Source organism: Rhipicephalus microplus, chromosome 2 (genome assembly GCF_043290135.1).
Source record: "Rhipicephalus microplus isolate Deutch F79 chromosome 2, USDA_Rmic, whole genome shotgun sequence".
Taxonomy (NCBI): Eukaryota; Metazoa; Arthropoda; class Arachnida; order Ixodida; family Ixodidae; genus Rhipicephalus; species Rhipicephalus microplus.
Genome location: NC_134701.1, coordinates 19694676 through 19718679, shown reverse-complemented (window position 1 = coordinate 19718679; position 24004 = coordinate 19694676). Strand labels below are relative to the sequence as shown.

At 42.8% G+C, this 24004-nt stretch overlaps 1 protein-coding gene across 5 annotated transcripts in view; it reads left to right on the top strand.

Annotated features, from left to right (window-relative positions):
* LOC119169183 (pseudouridine-5'-phosphate glycosidase) overlaps positions 1–24004 on the top strand; it is a 2087124-nt gene that overhangs the window by 1806334 nt on the left and 256786 nt on the right. For all 5 annotated transcript variants that reach the window (XM_037420298.2, XM_075886270.1, XM_075886274.1 and 2 more), the window contains one exon: positions 21719–21888. In XM_037420298.2, the coding sequence (XP_037276195.2) occupies positions 21719–21888 (170 nt within the window). The remainder of the gene's footprint in view (positions 1–21718; positions 21889–24004) is intronic.

Sequence of the window (24004 nt, the reverse complement as noted above, 5' to 3'; positions counted from 1 at the left end):
GACGGATTCTGTGGAGCCCATCATACGTGCAGCGAGTATGTCTGAAGTAAAGGATTCGAGGTCATGCAAGAGCTGAGATGATGTGAAGTGACCACCGACGTTGTGTATGACGCCGAGACACGATATTGGAGGACTGGGGGCATATGGCTTAATGGTGATCGGCTTACCATTAAGTTCCAGACTTGTGAGGGAGAGTAGGAGGTGGGCAGTGAGAAGTGAGTGCGTTTTCAGGAACACAAGGCTCTGAGCAGGTTTGGCCTGAAGGGTGACTTCCGCACTGGTATTGAGAGAGAGATTTATGGCGGCTGTGATGGTAGAAAGCAACAAGAGTGGTGATGTGGGCTTGCTGGTGAAACATTTGAGAAAAATTTGTGTAGCGCGAGGCGAAAAAACGAACACAGGAAAGAATAGACTGAGAAGACAGAGCGCTACTATCAACAGCATGCTTATTTTCGACCTCCAAGCTGCTTTTAAGCCATAATCGTCAGGCGACCAAGCAGATAAGCACGTGTAATTCAGATACATGCACGACAATGCCATCTACCTACAAGAAAAAACGATAAATAGGACAACAAAAACCTCTCAGATAAAATCACGTATCACTGCGTACGCAGGAACGCCAGTTCCTTGGGTGACAAAGCAATTGAAGGCTTGCTAATACATACATATCCAAGAGCACCAATGAGTTCGGCTTCTATGATCAACCGAGTCATCTCATCCTTATGCTGACCAACAACGATTGTACTCTGGAACAAAGGCCGGCAGCCACACGCGTGAATGTGAAGAGCGAGAAAACCTTCTGGCGGCAGTTTATTCGCCTTGTAATTGTGTTCTCTCAATCGCTCATTCACACACCTACTGGTTTGGCCGACATATTTTTTCCCACATGTGAACACTCGGCGTGAGTGTTCCGGATGGAAGTTGGATTCCGACGGTGATGAGCTCGGAGTGGGGGCGGGCGGTCAAGGCAGGTTTTCGATTGGCACTAACAGTGTTCCAGCTGCCTTCAGGGGATGGCGTATTGTCTTCGTTAACCTGCGACGCCGTGAAGTCCATTTCCGTCGATAAGTCGTCAGCTGAAGTGATGGAAGGTAAAACTTCGGCGATGGAAGGAACGATGCTCGTCGAAACGCGCTTTTCGACAGACTCGGAATTTTTAATGGGTAGGCTAGACGCAGATAAGGTTGGGAGAGCAGCAGGTGTGGTTGATTGCAACGCCAACGCTGCATTATGGCTCTCGGGCTCCGGCGTTTGCGTGGCTATCAAGCTGGGAGTAGCAGAGACGCCACCAGCGTTGCACGTTGCTGGACCGTGCGCACTGTTGAGGAAGGCTGCCTGTTGCTGTATTGTTGTCGGCGCGGGGCTGGTGACATTGGCAGATGTTGACAGCGGAGGCACGGCTGTATCAGCGGTACGACCGGAGGAGGCTGGGCTTACCGACAGGGCGTCAGTTGTCGTTGGTGTCGTGGCTGGGCGGGACGCTGCATCGTGGAGGTGCAGGCGCGGCGCGTTAGGGTTAGGGCGGCGCCGCGCCGCTTCGTACTTTGGAAGGGGCCTGGAGGGCCAGCCTGTGGTCGGACCGGGACCCGGATGGTGTCAGCGTGTCCCGGAAGTCTTCTAGAAGGAACAGTGAGCTTGTCCAGACACGGGCGGAACCCGGTAACGGGCCAAGAACACGTGAAAGCGGAGCAATGTATGCGGCCAGCCAAACAAAACGGCGCCACCTGGCGGACAAATGGCTCTAATTTAGCAGTATGCAATGGTCATTGAGTGAAGGTAACAGGGTCACTTTATTCGACATTTCCTAGCCAATTTCGCGGCTATGGCGAATGTGTTTGAAAAAAATTGTGCTGATTTAACGCACTGACAACAGTGAACTGCTTGAATATTTCGGAGAGAAAAAAGTTTTTGGTCACGTGGTTGCCTTTCGAACTTTTGAGACTGTTGTTTGAGTGTTGTTTGTGAAAAAAATATTTAACAAGTACCGCACCTTTTAAAATACCAATTTTGGAATTTTGGTATATCTTAAGTAAAGAGGCCTATGTAAGGTGTTTGAAACTCAGCAATATTGATACAAATTTTCGGCCACATACGTCTGCGAGAATGTAGCCAAAGTGTGTTATGTTTGCATTTTCTCATTGCTATACTGCACTTTGTATGAATATCTGAGCTGTGAATAATTACTTAACAGGAAAGATATCTTGATGAAAAACTATTTTTTGACATCTTAAGCTGTTAACCTCTACGAAAAAAGATCACTCATTTCACAGAATGGTCATTTTTGTTCATATTGAGACGCCATTCGCACCATGTAGTGGTCCAATTAAATCACATTTTACCTAAATAAAAAGCAAATAAACAGTTCTTTGTATGTGACAAGTTTCTTCATTACAATTTCTATTTCAAGGAATAAAATAATTTTTGAATTTTTCCATCAACGGCAATGCGGAACATCGAGGCATCGGCTGCCGTATGACCAAATGGCAAATGCGAAACTTGGAACTTCAAAAGTCATTTAGGGGCGAAGCTCTTGAGGCCGTGGGTTGTTCCCTCCTCTGTAGTCGTACTAGTATTAAGTAGCCACTTGATGAGTTGCACAATAGATAGCGTTAGTGGTTTTCACTGCATATACACGGACAAAATGATGATTCGTGGGGCGAATCGTTCATCCGACCATATGTGCTTTCATCCGTTTGTCTGTGCATCCATCCGTCCGGGCTTCCGTGTGTTGGTCTGTCCGTGAGACCGTCCGTCTTTCTGTTTGTCCATACTGGCGTCAGACTGTCTGTCCATTCGTTTGTGCGTCCGGACGGACGAACGCTGCAGCCCACTCGTCATCATTGACTCCGTGGATATGCTGTGATCTTTTTCTCAAAATATGAATTGCCATGACAAAATTTGGCCCATAAAAATAACTGTTTATTTGCTTCGATTTGGGTACGAAGTCTATTTTAATTCAACCACCACATTGTGCAAGTTGCGTCTCATTATAGACAAAACAACTATTTTGTGAAATTTGCAATTTTTTCTCGTAAAGTTTGAAAGCTTGAGAGGTTTAAAATATTTTTTCCTCCAAATGTACCTTATGTGAATTAAGTATTCACTGCTCAGGTATTCATTCAAAGTGCAGTATTGATATAGAAAAATGCAGATGTACCACATTTCGGCTGAATTATTTGAGGCTATGTGGTCGAAAAATGGTAATAATATTATTGAGCTTCAAACACTTTACGCAAGCCCTTCACTTGACTTCTAGACCAAATTTGGCACGGAAAAAGAGATACTTATGAAATAATTTGTTTCACAAACATCCAGACGAGATTGCGGGAAGTTCAGGAGGCAGCCACGTGACCAATAAATTATTTGTCTGCGAAATCTTCTTGCAGTTCCCTTTTTAATGCAGTAAAATCGGCGCGATTTTTTTCTTGTAAATTTGTGGTGGTCAACAAAATGGCTGGGACGTCTGATGTGGAATGACCCAATAGCCAATTCTTCCATTATATAATCTTGTCAATGTGAGCCAGTTCAAGAACACTAGTATCATTCGTATTTTAACACGTAACTGTACAGTACTTAATTTTACAAGTTACCTGCACTGAATACCTTCTCAATGCGCATACCGTCATTTATGCTCAGTGGCATCGTGCTTTTGTGCAATACAGGTAAAATATGTATATACTGTTGCACGTTGTATTGTATTCCTTTTAATACAATAATCGAATGAGTACCATGGTAGATCGGCAGAAATACGCATGCAGCTGTGTTGATGCATACTTAAGCATCGAACTTGACATTCACTTGAATTGGTCCTTGCATGCAGCAAATGGAACATTATCAACTTGGAGCAGCACCTTTTTATTTGCCTGCGCGAGCAAGCTAAAAGGGTAAAGTAAGGTTCATATCTGTGGCATGAAAGGTATAATGATTCTGCCACAGGGCGCTTTTTATGGCCTTTATTGCTCAGCATACTTTTTTAGCATTTCTCACTGCATTGAAGCCCGATGCCTCAGAATATGCTTGCTATGCACTCAATTTATACTTACACATAAGAAAGCAGTTAGTTATGCATGGTGCATACTGTATGTTGCACTCTTTATGAAATTTTAATCATTGTTGCTTGTGTATTTATTTTAGATTTCCGGGATTTAATTTCCCGTACAGAAAGAACAGCTTCGCCCCACTTCTCTCGAAGGCACCAGTCATCTCAGCAGCTGAAGATGATTGTGCAAGCAGCAGTGACGAGTGGTTTTTCAGTTAGAAGTATACCAACGCTTACATTACATCAATACAACCCCAATTACACTACCTCGTCGAATGTTCTCTTTTAATTGTCAAAATTTATACTGCGAGATACAGTAGGTTGTAAAATTGACTCTAGAAACTCAGTTACTCTTTTTACGTGTTTTTTTCTAGTGTATAGGTGTCAATCAAACGCCATACGTCTTAGTCGTTTGCCCGACTAGCGCAAATGTTTTTGAAAGTTCTGGATATTTATTTTATTGAAAACAACGAATTTGAGTATAGAGAGAAAGAAACTTGGTCCCGTGACATATTTCAAAATTTTTCAGAATGCCAACAGAGTTCTGTTTGTCAGATTTGCAGTTTTTCTATAATAAAGGCAAATGTTAACATATGAGCTTAATTGTTTTTCGCTTCGGCGTTATGTTCGGTTGGATCTTACGCTACAGGTTACTGCTTGCACTACTGTGGTGTGGTGTGTGTGTGTATGTGTGTGTGTGTGGGTGGGTGTGTGTGTGCGCGTGTGTGCGTGCACAGTAAATTTTTTTACACCCTTAAGGGTGTAAACTGGTTTGTCGCCAGAGGAACACCCTATGGGTGTTTTCAGATACACCCTACTGAAAGGGTGTTAGCTGGACATCCTACACGAAGGGTGTTCAGCAAAATGTTAGGGTGTTCAACACCCTTCTAAGAGGGTGTTGAAAGGGTGTGCGACCTTCGAGTAACGCGTTATTCGAAGGTCGGAGGTTCGGTTCCTGTCTATGGCAAGTTATCGTGTGTGTGTGTGTGTATAAGCAAGCTTACTGAAATGCAATGCTATTCCTCAAAGCGTTCTTTCTAAAGCCGACTATAGAAATTAAGACTGCCTTTTATAGTTATACAATTAAATACAAATATTTAGTGTTAAATACCATAAACATCTCGGGTATATGAATTGGTGGCTCAGTGAGTCGATACAGCAAGGGTGCTTGGTGTGCATACGTTTGTGTAGACACACAAACACATTATATTGAAAACATTATTACCCGTAACATTGCACACGTGTCATGCAGGATGCAGACATATACAAATTTCAGCATTTTAATTTGCAGTTGCACTTGGTATCGCGAAACCATGTGAGTTCAGCCTCACCTAGTTCATTTCAAACTTTCTGATTATACAAAAATAACAGAGCTGCTTTGGTAGCCATCGTTTCCACTTATTGATCAATATATTATCCCACTTCCTAAAAGTAGACATATATTGGCGTAAGATAAATGTCAAGTAATTGTACCACAACACAGCTTTTCTCTCAACTGAAAGCAAACACATTTATTATGATATTTAATACATACTACAGTTAGAGCATTTTATCGCCAATATTCGAACAGGTGAGGTCACTGGCTGAAGAAAGATGATTAACAGATCAGCCCTCACCCCATGAAGCTTCACCACACATTAAAATTTCAAGTTTTATTTTTCAGCATCTTTTTAGGTAATAAACACAACATCCATTTCTCAAAAACACACTCTTCACAACAAAATCAAAATGAGAGCCGACAGGTGGAAATGCCTCAGATAGGTTGACCAAAGTTTCGATAGAACCTATCTTCGTCAAAGGTGCCTATCCTTCTCATCCTTGGCATATTAGTTTCAAGGGGGTTAGTAAAGACGTCATCTCCTGGTGGTGGCATGTGTCCCTGTTGGCAATCGTAGCCTGAAAAAAAACTATAAAGCAGAGGAGTGCAGTCTTTGCTTCATTTCAAGTTGGGTGGTAGTCATTCACAATGTTCTCAGAGGGTGGAGAAAAAAAAGAAAAAAAAGGAAACACCCAAAGTAGGAGCGGTGTGCTGCCAATGGGTGGCCGCTACAGACACGAAAAAAGCAAGAGCTTGAAAGTTCGAAGCCAGCAGACGGTCCCCGCGTTTGGCCATCACGAAGGGTCGCTGACGATAACGGCCTATGCTGTTCTCGAGCATCTATGAATGGGACTCTTAAGAAAGAGGTTACAAAAAGGCGCAAGATGGAAGCAGGCGGCTACTTTTAAATGCCAAGATTTGAAAGGTAAGCGACACCAGATGTGTTCGGAAGACCACGTGTTTATTGGGGAAGGTCATTGGTTAAAATATGCTTTCACTATCCCCATGGGTGTCCCACTCAACGGAATTTACTCAAGAATTTGGCGGCATGTTGGCAGAAAAATAGGCAAGTTCGGAATGCAAAGAGAATAAGCAACTACAAGAGAAACACAAAAGAAAAGAAAAAATGAAAGAAAAAGGCGGATTGGTGGTAGGCGACACGCTAGGGTTAACAAATGAGGAAAGAAAAAAATAGACGCAGAGAAAGTTGTGGCTTGGCAATGACTTAATGGTGCACGGTAGGAGTGTTTTTTGAAGCGACAAAAGAGGAAAGATAGCTGTGGTTGAAAGGTTACGGAAAATAAAAACTTCGTAGTTGTGTGTATATAGACACATGTATATCTATAATTAAAATTTTAAAAATTTAGAGTGAAAATTATATTACAATATGTAGGTTAGGAGTGATTCCATGTAATACCAGTTATGTCTATTTGAAGGTTGAACGTTTTTAGTCCCTAAATACGGCCACAATTATGCAATGGCTTTCAGCGATTCCAAATTAACATGTGCAACATTGACTCCTGATGGGTGTAGGGACATGAATTTGTGTATAAATTATGATTTCATGCATTTATTCTCTCGTGGTGACCGGAAATTGTTTTGTAGAACATAAAGCTTTGCTTTTTCGAAAGTGTGGTCCTGTTGGTAGAAGTGACCAGCTACTACTTTCGGTAAATGGTGCTTTGTGTCTGCATGGTGGCAGTTGAGTCTTACGTGAATTGGCGGCCCAGTTTCGCCTATAAATTGTTTTCTACAGCTGGCACACTCAGAAAAGTATAATAAGTTGTTTAAAAGTGCAGGTGAAGCTCTATGTGACCTTGTGAATGTAGTCAGATGCTGTGCTTTTTATATTGGTAGCCGGCTGTATATATTTGCAGGGTAAGCACCTGGGCCAGCCACAGGGATCAGACGTCCTAGTCTAAGTTTGCGTGAACAAGCATGTCTTTAAGTTAGCTTTGCAAATGCCACGTGCCATGCATTGCTGATTCCCGCAAAACTTAAAGCAAACACTAGGACGTGTGGTCCCTGTGGCCGGCCCAGATGCTCCACCTGTAAAAATATATAGCTGGCTAACAACTTAAAAAGCACAAAATTTGACTACATTCACAAGGTCCTATCGATCTTCATCTGCACTTCGAACAACCTAATATACTGTCTTAAGTGTGCCACCTGCCGACAATATATAGGCAACACTGGGCAGCCAATTCACGTAAGACTGAACGGCCACTGTGCAGACACAAAACACAATTCATCAAAAGCCAGTCACTTCAACCAACAGGGCCACAATTTCGACCAAGCAAAGCTTTATGTTCTACAAATTTCTACTCACCATGAGAGAGGAAATACATGGAATGATATTTGATACACAAATGTAAGCACATACACCGATCACGAATCAATGTAGCACGTAGCAATTCGGAATCGCTGAAAGCCATAGCACAATTACGACAGCATTTAGAAATGAGAAAGGTTCAACATTCAAATAGACATAACCGGTATTACATGGAATCGCTCCTAGGCTACAAGTTGTACTAGTGATGTTCTCTCAAAATTTTTAAAATTATAACTATAGATATACATGTGTCTATATACACCCAACTACGAAGTTTTTATTTTCCAGAACCTTTCAACCACAGCTTTCTTTCTTGTTTTGTCACTTCAAAAAACACTCCTACCATGCACCATTAGGTCATTGCCAAGCCACAAATTTCTCTGTGTCTCTTTTTTCCTTTCCTCGTCTGCTAACGCTAGCATGTCATCTACCTCCAACCCGCCTTTTTTCATTTTTTCCTTTCTTTCTGTGTTTCTCTCGTTGATGCTTATTTCCTTTGCATTCTGAATTTCTCTATTTCTCTGCCAATATGCCGCCTAATTCTTGAGGCAATTTTGTTGAGCCGGCCACCTACGGGGATAGTGAAAGCATATCTTAACCAATGACTTTCCCAATTAAACACATTCTCTTCCGAACACATCTGGTGTCGCTTACCTTTGACATCTTAGCATTTAAAGGTAGCCGCCTGCTTCTCTCTCACGCCTTTTTGTAACCGCTTTCTTATGAGTCCCATTCATAGATGTTCGAGAACAGCATAGGCCTTTATCGTCGGCAACCCTTTGTGATGGCCAAACGCGGGGCCAGTCTGCTGGCTTCGAACATTCAAGCTCTTTGCTTTTTTTGTGTCTGTAGCGGCAGCACACCGCTCCTACTTTGCGTGTTTCCTCTTTATTGCTTCCCTTTTTTTCTCTACCCTCCGAGAACATTGTGAATTGCTATTAGCCAACTTGAAACGAGGTGAGGACTGCACTTGTTTGCTTTCTAGTTTTTTTTTCTTTTCCGGCAGCAATTGCCGACAAGGACATGCACCACCACCAGGAGATGACGTCTCTACTAACCCCCTTAAATCTAACATGCCCAGGATGAGAAGGAAAGGCACTTTTGACGAACATAGGTCCTTCTATCGAAACGTCAGCCAGCCTATCTGAGAAACTTCCACTGTTCACCCAGACTATCCCACTCTTCACAACAGTTTTTTCTGATCCTAAGGCAGTTTTCAAGACATTCGAAACACTATGGGCTGTTTATATAAGCTCTGCACTCACAATTTAGCCATATGATATACAATATGCAAAATGAATCAGAGTGGCTTGTTGGGCTTTACACTCTTACAGAGTATAAAAGAAGGAAAATTCGTAACTTCATTTCTAACTCAGGATACATGCAACAATCATTACCTCTTGCAAAAAATTAGGAATGTAATAAACACCAGCAAACACTTCGCAGAGCTGCTCAGAAAAGCATCTTGATAAAATACTTAAATATTGCAGTGAATTATGAATGCAAAAACACAACACCAGTGCACTAGTAGAGATACCTGGTTGGTAGCAAACTGCTGTACTTAAGATGCATCATGGAAGCAAGACCACAGCCCACAACTAATATACGCTTCAAGTAACTCTTGACTGCTAAACTGAAGGCCGCAAAATCAAACCATGGCTGTGGTGGCTGCAATTTCGATTAAAGAGGAAATGCATGACACCTGTCTGCTTAGACGTGAATGCATTTAAAAAACCCCAGGTGGTCGAAATATCTAAAACCCTCTACTCCAGTGTCCCTGATAAATATATCGTGGTTTTAACACGTTAACCTCGATAAATATTATTCTCATTACACTTGACAAGAAATAAATCAAGCAGATATTACTATGTAGTTGAAAAAATTCACCATTCAACCCCCCCGATCCAAGGACTCATGTTACAATATTCTAGTATGCCTTCTATCAGTTATCATTAATAATGTTAAACATGAGTATGTATCACTGTAAAATATCCGACATGGTTTGGTATTGGCGAAGTTAGGTATTATAAAGTATGACAGTGGGAAAACACTTGATTGCACTTATGAATTGAACTTCATAAAGGCAATGAAATAACTATGGTAACAAAAATATATTAAAATAGAATATTCAGTGAAGTTTACACTGAAGATAAAATCATTGATGTGCTACTTTTTATCACAACACAAAAAGGTGTTTTTATATTGGCAATTGCACATAAGGCATGAATTAACATGACATGCAAGTCTGGCGAGCAACACACTCAGTAGATCTTGGAAAAAACTAAATAACCAATAAAGAGCTCAGTAAGTAGCACTGACACGTTCTTAAATGCGCTGCCTAGTTACATTGAATTTTAGCCTTAAGAACAGAAAAACACCTTGGCAGATTGTGTCCAGGGGGACACAAAGTGATAAAATAATGCTGTAATCTGCCCAATCCAGCAAAAATATTGAAATTTTAGTAACGCGAATAAGCAGGTATGTTTGCATTAAAAAGTTGGAGGCAGTCGTGTTTCTACACAGCCCCACATGGAAAACTTTTTTGATTATGTTTATGCTCCTAGATATCCCGTTTGAAAGTTTAATTTTGCTTTTCATGATTACGCATGCAAGGCAGTGAGGTTCAGCAAAATATCGCACCATAGCGGAACGAGCAGTCGGTTCTTGCTATCGCCAGCGAATAGCAAGAGTAACCATTTTAATGTTTTCCCATGTCTTCCACGCACGGTCAGAATAAATGCATGATATCAGAGAGTCTGTGCTAGTGCTCACTGTCCTGCACACATAATAATGCAAGCCGCAACTAAATTTCCAGCAGGATATCTGAGCACAGGCATGCTAGAATTCTTACAAGTGATAATATGTAGAAATGTGACTGGCTCAAATATTTAACACATACATGATCTCCTGCTGCGGTCACTATTAAGTGTATAATAAAACTTTATGGCACCGCTGACAGTGATAATTATTGTCTCACATTGCATCCTCCGGGATACATAGCTATCAGCAGAGGTGGCTTTACATACATAACTTACAGCGCTGAATTCTCTTTTAAGGAAAAACAAAAGGGTTAACTTTGAACACCTTGAACCTTTGTGCTCCTTGAATACAGCTACCAGGTGGCTCCCTGCAGCTCGCTTTTCAGAAGAAACAGAAGCCACAGTGAAATTTTCCACGAGGCAGCCTTGATAATGGGCTAGTCCAGACGTCTCCCACACTCTCTTCCTACGACGAGCATGTATAGGCTGCAAGAGAAACAAAAGACAATTTACTGATGTGTCTGTTAGCGAAGCAGAATTTGTAACTCTATTTAGAATGAACTGGGACGTTGTGTTTTAAAAGAGTAGGATCTACGACAACCAGACATGTTACAACAAAAACATACTCAATACATAGCTGCAACCTTACGAAAGAATATGCATTTTCCACATAACAGATGTGTAACAAAATATACTTGAATAGCGCTCTGGCATAGTGCGCATACATGCCAATTCATTAATAGGGCAGTGCGTACATGACGGTATGCGCTTTGATGAAGTATCCATTGGAGGTAACACATAAAATTAGATTACGAATTTTAGTTTGAACACAACTAATGTAACTTTCTTCCGGCTGCCTACATAAGGACGATTATGCCAATAACATAGAAAATTGGTTTCACTAGTTACTATTGTCAACTGCTAAATTATGGCTGTTAATTCAATGATTTCAGGTGGCTAAAAAGGCAGTGCCCCTCACTCATCCCTAACATACCCCTCATTACAGGCTGTCTAATAAATATTGGGAAAAAATGTGGAAATGCTAATACAACGCACCCATCTTGAGCTAAATACCATCCCATAAAACATGCAAGCTTCCGCAACAATCTCAGTAACAAGAACACTGGAAGGCATTGGTCACGATTTAGCAATACACAATAAACATTTGATGAGACTGATTTCTGAAGTTGTGTAATTGCATCAATGCCAACAGCTTGGAAACATGCAGTCTATATTCATGATTGTCAGATGAACATACTTTCCAATTTTTCATTTTCACAGTAACATGTGCATGCCTTATGTATGCATACTATGATGTATAACATTATTGCTTGTTTTGAGCATTAAATAATTTATTCGTTTCTCCAAACCCCACAGATCCCTTCTATAACTGTAGTGCATGCCTATAGAACTTACTTAAGCTTGTCATCTGATGTGAAGACAATTAAAACAACATGCTGACCCCAATTGAAAGCATGACGTTTTGGCCTCACACAGGAGCCCTATTCACAAGTGACAAACACTTGCTTTTGTTCATGGCCAGTGTGTGGTTTTTCAATGTTTTCATGTGTGTTTCTGAGCAGACGGGCATAAGCTTGTAATCTGTTTTTAAATGCCATTGGAGGTGGTGGCCTAAACTGTCCTTACTGTTCGTACAAGTAAAAGTGCTTAGCAAAGTTTGAACACCAAGTTTGGGCGAGGCACATACAATATTTAGTAAACCACCACAAAATAATGAATTCTAAGCATAGCAAAAACAAGCTGTATAAAATAAAATGTGCTCTACCGCATGAACTACTGATCGAATTAGGGCTCGCACAGTTAAGCTACAGTTATTCGGCCCCAATAAGCCATTAAAATTTTGTTCGGAAATACAGTTCAAGTTTAACGAACGGCTCAAAATTCATAGGTTCCGAACACATCAGGCAACCTATGTTGCGGGTGCATAACGTAAGCTCAGATTTGACTAAACGGGCTACATAAACACCTAAGCGTACATACGTGCAAGCCTTGCGAGCCGTATCTAAGACGAGGCAGCATGCAGCACGCGAACTCGAGTAACACGGTAGTTCAAAGATGCGTGCCGGCGTGGATGCATACACCGGCATATGTTCGGTTACCCGCTGCATTTTGTGATAGCAGTTAAAAAAAGGACGTACAACATAGAAAACTGTTTTCAAACTGTTTTGGACGTACAACATATGAAACGTACAACATATGAACCCGTTGACTCCCGTAGCACACAATATGGAGAGGCATGCAAAAAAATCCTCAAGTTAAGAGATCCAAACATACGCGCCCTAGGCGTAATCAACGCTTACATCTAACAGACGCCGTCTTCGCCCAACAATTATTTAACCAAAAGATTGGTCCATCGCGAGCAGGGCTCCCTGCCAACACCACCGCCGACAGAGGCGGGCGCCGTCACAACTCGCACAAACCCGCCGCCAAATTCCCACTGCGGACGCACGCGCCATGTGCTTCACACACCGAAGCATGCTTGAATCGAAAGAAAAAGCTCGCCCACGCTCGACTTCCCACAAAAACGCCTTCATCCTGATGAAATGACGCAAACAAACAGGTTCGCTACGTTAAAAATCCTCACTTATCGCCCACATGTAACGAAAAACGTAGCATGGCGTCGTTATCACGCTCTCGGTGTTGACAAAGCGCCGACAGCAGGAATGTGGTACGTACCTGGCGAGTGTTCCAAAATGCGACGCCACACGTCGTCGCTTGAGTAGAGTTCATCTTCGTAATAGGCAGCACCGGCAGAACACAAAACACAAACGAAGCGCGCAAGCACACCTCAAAAAAAAAACGAGAAAAATCGATGCAGAACGGACCAGCTGCGAGGCGCCCGACCAGCGCCCGCAGCGAACAAGCACGCCCGAACAAGTATCGTGGTTACAGCTCCGCAGACGTACAATGGCGGACTAAAATGCTTTAGTGATGCATTGAAGTATAAAACATAAATGCGGATATATATAGCATAAAAACCAAGTGGGCAAATAATTTTACTTCCACGAACAAACAAAATTACCGTATAAATTTAGCGCGCGAAGTTTGAAACGCTTGCAGGTACAATGCATTTTTAACAATTGAACAACAGCGGTAATAATCACCTAAAACACCCATGTTCTTGAATTCGAAATATAATATTGTTGACGCACACATTTACACACAAAATTTTATTGCAATGATTGATGGTGCCTATGCATAGGCGTGCCCACCACGGGAGTAGGGGTGCGGAGGCGACCCTTGGTCACCTAGGGGGCAATGTAAATCCCTATAGGTACATGGAGAAATAGAAAGGGGGCACTGTAACTCCACGGTGGTTGCCGTGCCCCCTGCTGATCACCTCATACACCCCCCCCCCCCCTATAAAGGGATGTCAAACAAAATAGATAGCAACTACAAGTTTTACGGCGTGGGTCACAGTGTCCCACAATATATATATATATATATATATATATATATATATATATATATATATATATATATATATATATATATATATATATATATTCCTAACCACACAGGGGGAGATATATATATCTCCCCCTAAGGGCGAGACAGAAGGTTAGGTGGGCAGATGAGATTAAGAAGTTTGCGGGTATAAATTGGCAGCAGCAAGCACAGGACCCGGTTAACTGGCGGAACATGGGAGAGGCCTTTGTCCTGCAGTGTACGTAGTCAGGCTAATAATAACAATAATAATAATAATATATATATATGTATATATATATATGTATATATATATGTATATATATATATATATATATATATATATATATATATATATATATATATATATATAAATTTATATATATATATATATGTGTGTGTGTGTGTGCGGGGGTGAGAGGCGTGTCTCTCCCTCCTCTCGTACCATTCTCCCCTTCGCTTCGCAAAGGCGCTGCGTGCACTGCCCATGCCATTCTCTGACCTTTATTTCTTGACCTAAAGAATCACTTCCCGTGCTCCAGCATGGTTGCAGAAGGTATACTGTGCATTGTTTTCTTTTTCGACTAAGCACGTGTCGTCTTCCATAATCTTGTCAAAACGACTTGCACTCGAACGGCTTTTGACCGAGCAAGGGTTTTTGTAATAAATTCAAGCTTTTTTTCTCAATTGCTTCTACAAATGAATATGTGCTGTTCGTAGATCGTGACAGCCCATTCTTTCATTCACATATAATGTGGACAATATAAAGTGGCAAAGCATGTCGAATCATACAGTGCGAGAAAAAATTAGTCTCTTATACATTTTCGCAATTATTCTTAGAGTGTTCTGTAAAAGTTTGCCAATCCCTCAATCATTTATTTGATTTTTTTTCATCCCTACCACATTGTTATCCTATAGGAAAGGCGTTCCTTGCGCTATGCGTGGTATTTTATTTGCAAGCATGGATGCAGCTTGATTCTAGCACGTGCACTCCCGCGCCGGCGGTCTGGTGCTTATGGTGCTGAACTGTTGACCCGCAAGTCGCAGGATCAAATCCCGGCAGTTCACGGCGGCCAAATTTTGATGGACGAGAAATAGTGCGAGACCTGTGTAGTTAGACTTATGTGCACCTTAAGTATAGCCCCAGGTGGTTTGAATTTTCGGAGACCTTTGGTACGGCGTCTCTAATGATTATATGACAACTTTGGGACGCTAAACAGAACAATTTTCATTGCAACAATTATAGGTGTACACCCTTCTGTTCTTCAACACCCTCACGAACGGCATAATAACACCCTTATGCCCCTTACAACCTTGTCTGAGGGTGTACCAGCAAAGAAAAGGGTGTTACATTCATTCGAAAAGAATGTGAATCTGTAAAACACACTTTTTACACCCACAAGGGTGTAAAAAGTTTTAGTGTGTGTGTGTGTGTGTGTGTGTGTGTGTGTGTGTGTGTGTGTGAGTAAGTGCCTTCCGCGTCTGTCGTTTTCGGCCCAGCCTACCTAAACAAATATACACTGGTCTCATGCATGCATCTCATTCAAGACCATGGCACCTTATTATATCAGCTGCATGCATGCAGGTATAAGTGCAGTGGGTGCCACCAGTATCTTCCTTCTTCCCTGTCAGCGGCAGAGAAGGTTCATATATGCTTTTCCCTGGAACAATTGAGACTTGGGTCAGTTGGTGATGCATATTTGATGGAATGAAGTGCTGTGAATGGCTCTCCTCAACACACAAGTCTAAGCGTCACCTCCTGTGTCTCTGCTTTTATTGCCCGTTAATTGCGCTTCATTTGATCAAGTATGCTCATCCATATAACTGTCATCGTTTCAAGGGGGTTTCCGGTGTGCACCTCACTCGCATGGGTGTAGCTTCATCCAACACCCATAGTTTAGGGGTGTTCATAAAGACCTATTAAAGTAGGGTGTAACGTTTCTTTACACCCTATGGTTTCAGGGTGTTTCTGAACACCCTATTGTTTAGGGTTTTCCTACCCCCGTATTCAAGAACACCCTGTCACTCAATGCTCCACCTTCACTTGAGAAAGCCGATGGGAGCGTCATCTCTAGGCAGAGCAAGTCACTGCATATCAGTAATAGTTTGCTGCTATTCTTGAATAGCTCAGCGCCATTTTCAGCCGAGCAGCAGCGCAGTGCTCAACTCGGTCAAGTGAAGAATGAAAGTCGAGTCGAGGAGCGTTTGTGAATACGGGGGCTAGACATCCTAAAAGGGTGTTGCCCATGGGACAAAACAAATACACCCTTATGGGTGTAAAAATGATAGAGTGTACATCAATGTTGTTAATGACTGTTCTATGTGTTTTTCTTGCTTGGCAAAAGATAGGCTGAATCCGTGTCGACTCCACTCTAATTTGGCTTCTAGTACCTCGAGATACCGCATAAATGATAAAGGTGACAGGAGAAATTCCTGTCGAAGCCCGCGTTTATGTCTATAGGTTCAGATACTCGCGCTTCGTAATTGATAACTACCTTATTACTTTTATAGATGTCCTTTAGCAGATTAGTTATTGCATCTTCCACATCTAGTGTGTCCAGAATTCCCAATAAGTCTTCTTGAATCACACTATCGTAAGCTCCCTTTATACCTATGAGATGCCAGCCACAGGAGCCTGTGTTTTTTTCCCGCGATTTCAATACACTGCATCAATTAAAGCAGATTGTTCTCCAAGCTCCTTCGTTTACGGAACGCATTTTGTAGTTCTTCCAGCAGCTCCTTATTCACCACCCATGTCTGTAGTCTTTACTATCTGCATCACCAGCCTGTAAACTACTGATGTCACTATTATAGGAATGGTAGACGTTTATATCGGTTTCGTCCCCCTTTCCTTTATACACCGTACTCATCCTGCTTTGTTTCCACACATTGGGAGCTTGACCATTAATTATTGCTTTTCTCTGCTTCTGTTAACGTGTGCTTTTAGTTTGTCCCTAGTTTCTTTGTTAGCATGATTGGGATGCCGTCAGGGCCCGTAAATGTGCTATTTGAGACTCTTTTCTCTGCCTGCTCCCATTCTCGTTATTCCACTGGAGCCATTGAGCTAATTGGTCTATCCTCATCTGGTACGGTACATTAAGCACTTTCTTGGTGTTCAAATGTTTGTTTCATCTTTGTTTTTACATATTGCATTGCCTCATCCCCTTCAAGTCTGACCCCTTGAAATGTAGGTATAAACCTGTGTTTCATAAATTTTCTTATTACTCAAAAAGTTGGGATTGTTCCAAAACTTTGCAGCTGCCTATCTATCCTTTTTGTTTACTTCCGCCATCCTCTGGACCCCCTTCGAATCTTTTGACTGATGAAATCGAACGCTTTGCTTCTGCACCTCAAAACGTTATCCCATTTTCTTTTGACATGATCTTCCGGTTCACACCTCTGTTTAGTATACGTGTGTACCCTGGATGCTCCCTTAACTTCCTCATCCACCCAGCTCTTGGGTTTGTCTGCTTTTCCTGGTTGATTTGACTCGTACCTTAACAAGCTCTAGCTCAAACATGCGAGTTATATTTGTGTACGTACCTTGGCTGAATATTTTCTCAATCTCTTTAGTTGCTATATCTATTTGCCTTTCTGAATAAATACTACCGTTTGGTTGCTCGTAATGCCACCTTTCCAATTTCATTCCTATTCCGAAACTCAGCTTGAAATATTTGTGATCACTACCTAAGCTTCGGGACGCATATTTATCTGTGTTCATCCCCCTTAGCCGGTAATACATCCTATGTGACATCGTTGTGTAATTTATTGTCTAGTGCAGCCTTCTCACATCCCTTGTTATGTTACCTTCGCATTTCTCGGTGCTGACGCAAATGATTAAATCATGCCTTTCACACATATCCATTAGCATTCTGCTGTTGTGTCTGTATATTCTACCATATCTTCTATGTGCGCATTCATATCTCCTAATATAATTACTTCGCACTCTTCTCCCAGTTCCTCAATATCATTTCCTATGCACTGCACCTTTTGTTGATTTTCCTCTCTGGCTTTTGCTCTTATCCAAAAGTGTATAAAACCCAGCAGGGTCATTTGCCGTGCCACTTTTTATTTTAGCCATATATGTTCCTTGTACTCCTGCTTAACCCTTTGCCAGCCTGTACTTTTATGAATGAATGGCCCGATTCTACCTCCTCCCTTTTCAACTGCCTTCTGTTCCATTACAATATTCCCACACGTAGTCCGGATTGTTAGGAGGTTGTCCCATGTCCCTAAGGTGTGTTTCTACAAAACCATTCAGCATCGGCCTTTTCCACCTTAGGTGTTCTTTTATCTCTTTCCACTTCAGCTTATTCCTGCCACTCTGCATTTTAATATATATCCTACATCTGAATTGGCTTGACCCTCGTGGCTACGTCAATTGCTGCCCCTGACTCTACGTGTCTGAGATATGGTGCCACTTTGGATCGAATCTGTTTTTACCACCTGTCAAAAAGTCCCTCTGGTTGTTTTCCTTGTTACTAGCTATGCTGCACCCCGAAGGGCCCGCGTGCTCCCTAAAAAAGCTACTGCGCGTCCTGCAAGTCGCCGACCCCCCTCATTACCTAGCCTCCCATCGAAGTGAATTTTGTCTCGTCGCTCACTCTAATTCTTCACACAGCCCGTCTATAAACTAGTATAACCGGAGCTAGAGTAGTCTGGTGAATTGGGGGGAAAACATCAGGCACTCATCGCATCAATGTCGCTGACGCCTGCTGATCCCGCAGATTCCAACCACTGTTACGGAAGACGGCGACGCCAATACAGTCCCGAAGGCGCCACTGCTTCTAACTCTGCCGGGAAGGTCACCAGCCGTTTGGTAGCGTAGGTTTCTCAGCTCATGACTGCTTCTGCGCAGAGCTGATAGACGAGCGGACGAGACGACGGTGAATTAAACAAGGTTTATGTACAGCATATATGCAGAGGCGTTACAAATTCGGCATTGGGGCCGACAGCTTAGAGACTCGAAGAGCCGAGCTCTCTTCATTAACACATAGATCTAGTACTCGCGACCCGCCGCAGGGTTTTTTTATATGCACCGGGAGGACTCTTTGAGTAACCAAAAGTCCAACCAGAAGCGCCGCTGGCCGTGAGGTCAGAGTCCTCCAATAGGGTCGCCGCTGGACCGCGTCATTCTCATTGAATCCCGAGCTGCTGCGCGTAGTTGCAGCCAAGGACGAGTGACGTCACCACGCATTGCATAAGACTCGCCAGACAAGAAGGCGCCTATTGCTGCAACGGGCTCGCTGTGCGTGCGCGACAGAAAGGCACCGCCGCGTGATGACGCCGTTGAGTTGTTCGCGTTAGGCGGGCTCGCGTGCTGGCCTTAACACAGATTGCCTTTTTCAGAGGCATGGACGTTCACTGTAGACTCACAGGCATAACCGTAGTCAACGCAGTCTCCAGCTCGGTGATTTTTATGGGCAGTTCACTCTGGGCAACCATCATTTTCTTCATTTTTTTCTTCGACCTCATGTGGCTTACACGTGGCATCGGCCTCCTCTCCATTCGCCTCTCCACCTGGGTCCATTTTCAGAACCACCCCGCCTCCAAAACATCTTAAAGCCTTTTTAGCCATGTATCTTTGACACCAATTGCCATTATAAATTCTCCCACTGAATAATTACAAAACACGGGGTTCGATGAACCCCTCCCTACGAAAAGAAAGAACGTCTGAGCTCTACTACGAAAGTTTGCGTGTTCGGTGTACGTGCTCCTCCCCCACAGCGTGGCAAGAGAAAAACAAACGCACACACACACACACAAACTAGTAAATACCTGTTGACTGACCCCCAAAAAAGCCGGACAATGTAATAATTCCTACAAAGGTTTTAACTGCTGCACTAATAGTTTTAACGGCAAGCTCAAAATATCAGCTTTATCACAGTCAACTCGGCCACCCGCCCTATAACTTGCCTTCTGCCCGCACATTTCACGGCACCACCCATTCCTTTCATGTCGGCCGGCCACGCACCCATACCACGCCATTTTCCGCCTCCTTCGTTTTTCGTGCAGCTTCCGACTGCAATGGCCTTTCCACTTATCTCGCCACCATAATGTGCCACTCAACATTTACACAAAATGTCACTCGTTTCTTTTCAATTTGAATACATTACATTGTTCCTTTTTGTGCCACTGGTTCTCACTTTGTCTTCTTTTTTTTGTCAAGGTGTTACGCCTGGTAATAAGTATACTGATCCTGCACATGTATTACTTTATTTCTGTATTGGTTACCCCTGTTCATACTTGTACCCATCCTGCATATGTATTACATTTGTTGTATGTTTCCGACCCCTTATGTAATACCCCCTCTAGGGGGTCTTTAAGGTGATAAAGTGAAGTGAAGTGAAGATATGCAAAACCACTTACCTGCTCAGTCAATTGGGAGCGCTCTGAGTACGGTGGCAGCGGCGCCATCTGACGGCTCACAGCACAGCACACCCTCGAGACCGAACATTATCTGGCCGCTCAGGCGCGCTCAGTGTCAACACCTGATCATTCTTACACCATGACCAGTACGCTCAGTCGCGTGCCCTTATCTTGCAGTGAGGAAGATCACACGTCTTAGCTAGCGTTGGGGTTTCGCCACAACGATTCTGCTGTAGTGACCGGGCGCATCAAGGTCACTGCTATCGTTGCACAGCCTCCGTTCGCGACAAGGGCGCGCTTTTCAGACACAGCGAAGTAGCAGCTCAGACGCTTATTCGCGTGCATCTGTAGCCGTGAGTACGTTTCGATGTTTCGTGCTTCAGTTGTGCGTGAGAAACGCAGGGCACGTTTCGATCTGGTTGTCATTCTGCGCGTGACCTTCAATTTCTTTTCATCGCGTTCATTGCAGCGTCTTTTCGGCAAATATGTGAGGTTTTTAGAACACGCAGGCTTCAGCTGTGCCTGCTGCAGGTGGGGGGCACGAAGTCGATGCCGAGGATGCCACGAAGGTGTCCTGCGGCAGCGTTTTTTTTCAGTTGCCTCTCAGAGGCGCCATTTGTACTCGTAGAAAAGGTGCGCAGGAAGAGCGCTTAACGACGGTAGACGTAAGGACGGGAGCGCAAAAACACAAGACGTAAGGCCGGGAGCGCAAAAACACACGTCCTGCTCGGTTGAAATCTCACTCGTCTCTTCCCGGCAAATGTGAGCACGTTACTGCCATGCACCGTTGCCCGGCTGTCGAGCCTCGTGAAGTTGTTCGAGGTGCAGGCAGAGGATGGCCAACCTCTGAAACTGTCCTTTACTGCACCGACTACGGCATTGATTGACAATTGTCAAGCGAGGACATTACGCATCAGGGCTGGAGTACAAGCTCTGTTATTCAATTCAAACGTGAATGTTTTTGTGAATCTGTAATTCTGTGAATCTGTAAACTCAATATATTTCTTTGTGATTATGAGCACCATTGCAAGTACCTATCGCAAGAAAACGGAATATAAGGGTCGAGCATTAACCATAGGAATGTTTTTGCGAGCCTACTAGTTCCGTGTTCGTGTGTATTTATCTCCAAATGGGTGGTTGGGTTACACAGACAAAGCACAAATAATATACAGGACACAAAACGACAGGCACAAGTCTTGTTTGCTGTATTTATTTCATCGTCAATCAGCATTAACTAAGCGCACTTTTGAAGTTGAATCTACACCAACTAGCCCACATTGGAACTCTCCTCGTACAATATTTTCTCTGTGTACTAGGCCTAGCATCCGGTCTTGACACACACACGTAAGTCGCGCCGTCTTTTCTCTTTGCAGTTACCTACCTTCCTTATGCCATGCGATATCTTCGAATCTTTCAGTTTAACTAATCGAACTCATGCCTTTGACTCCACGTAGATGAACCTGCTGCCCCAATAGTGGCTACTGACCCCGTGAAAGAAGGTGCATTGCTGGGAAGCCGTCTTGCCCTTCACATTCCTATGGTGCTCGTCACATTGGGAGTTCACGGTGCGCTGCTGGTTGAGAGGTTACCTTCGGAGACAACGAAGGAAGTGAAGGGAGGCCAGGTAGAGTGTACAATCATTAGTGAAAATTTTATTTGCCATTGTGCATCCCAGAATGATGTATTTCAAGATGCAATTAGGAGAGTGTCGGTAATTTTATGTGTGATTGTTTATTGCACATTTCTATGCTCACTTAACTATGAAGTGGTCTTGAGCATATGCCTGTACATAAGATGAATCACTAAGAAATAAATGCGTAAGACAAAATAAATCTTATTCTGAATGCAGCGTTTCGAACCCTCACTTCCACGCTCAGAAGGCGCATGCCTTAAGGCGCGTTTACACTAAACAGACATGGCACTGACAATCCCTGACGAAAACACCTGGCAGACGCAAACCATCGGCCGACGAGTCACCCACCGACGAAGTCACCAGTTGCCGTAGTCACACTTGGTCGATGATGACGACAACGCGTCGAAAGACAGCATTTCATCGTAGTGAAACCTAATGAGAGACCGAAAACACTAGCGAAATGCATCAGCAGACCTCGAGCTTGAGCACACCACCGAAGTCTTTTTGTTCGCTTCCCATTGTGTCCAGCACTCCCGTCCCTCATTAGCATGGATTATGACGGAGGCTGTGCCGTGTAGTCGGAGAGGGAGAATGGCAAAGCGAGGAACATGCTGAAAATCAGGTGCAGGTGTGCAAGTTTAGTGGGTGTCGCTGGGTGTGCCTCAAATGTGACTACATAATTGGCTGACGAAAGACTGTGAGTGCAACAAAGCGCGAGCAAGGTCTTCGAGAGACCACCTACGGACTGTTTGTGTCTTTGTAGTGTACATATGCCGACGACAAGAGAAAAAACACTGCTCGAGACATCCCGCAGACCAATATCGGTGCCACGTCTCTCTAGTGCAAACGAGCCTTTACTGAGCTAAACACCTCTTTTTTAAATGCGAATCGTTTCTTAGTGAACTTAGGTGACAATGAGCGTATCTATCTATCTATCTATCTATCTATCTATCTATCTATCTATCTATCTATCTATCTATCTATCTATCTATCTATCTATCTATCTATCTATCTATCTATCTATCTATCTATCTATCTATCTATCTATCTATCTGTCTGTCTGTCTGTCTGTCTGTCTGTCTGTCTGTCTGTCTGTCTGTCTGTCTGTCTGTCTGTCTGTCTGTCTGTCTGTCTGTCTGTCTGTCTGTCTGTCTGTCTGTCTATCTATCTATCTATCTATCTATCTATCTATCTATCTATCTATCTATCTATCTATCTATCTATCTATCTATCTATCTATCTATCTATCTATCTAATCTATCTATCTATCTATCTATCTATCTATCTATCTATCTATCTATCTATATATATATCTATCTATCTATCTATCTATCTATCTATCCACCTGTGACTTAGAGCTCGAGAGAACGTATCGTTAATTGGATTTATACCAAAATTGGTATGGCATAACAAGACTGCATTGCAAACATGACTGCCTGGCGATATGATAAAAATCATGACTAACTTGCCATGAATAGTATTGTCTACACGCCATAGCTTTGGTGCTCCTGTGGCCGTTTCCTTAACCTAATATATCTAAAAAATGGCGCGAAGCATTTCGTGAACAACGTAAAGTACAGGCAGTAATACGAAAATTATGACGTGCATGTGACGTACAACATAAACATAATTCACATGCTGAAATACGTGGCGCAAGCTTGACAAAGAGAAAAAAAGACGAAACAGAAAGAGCGCCAACTCACAACTAAGTTTATTTTCATGAAGCATTCACAATATATAGTCTCTTGAAGGCTATGGGCAGACCATTTCATTCAGTGCAGACATGAACATTTTTATAATGTAATAACCGATAATTGCGATAATAATTGCAAGTCCTTTATTGCTGGTTTTTTCTCGTATTTTTTTGCACAGGCTTGGGTGTGTTTGGTTTTTTCGACGTCTTTACCTTAGGCATAGCTGTTTGTTGCTGGTTCCCAGAAATCCCACGTATGTCAGCCTAATAAGTACCAACTAGCCCAACATAACGTACTGTTAATAATTCACATGCTATGCTCATGGTGCGCTGAAGACAGTTTCTCTACCTTGATATATATATATATATATATATATATATATATATATATATATATATATATATATATATATA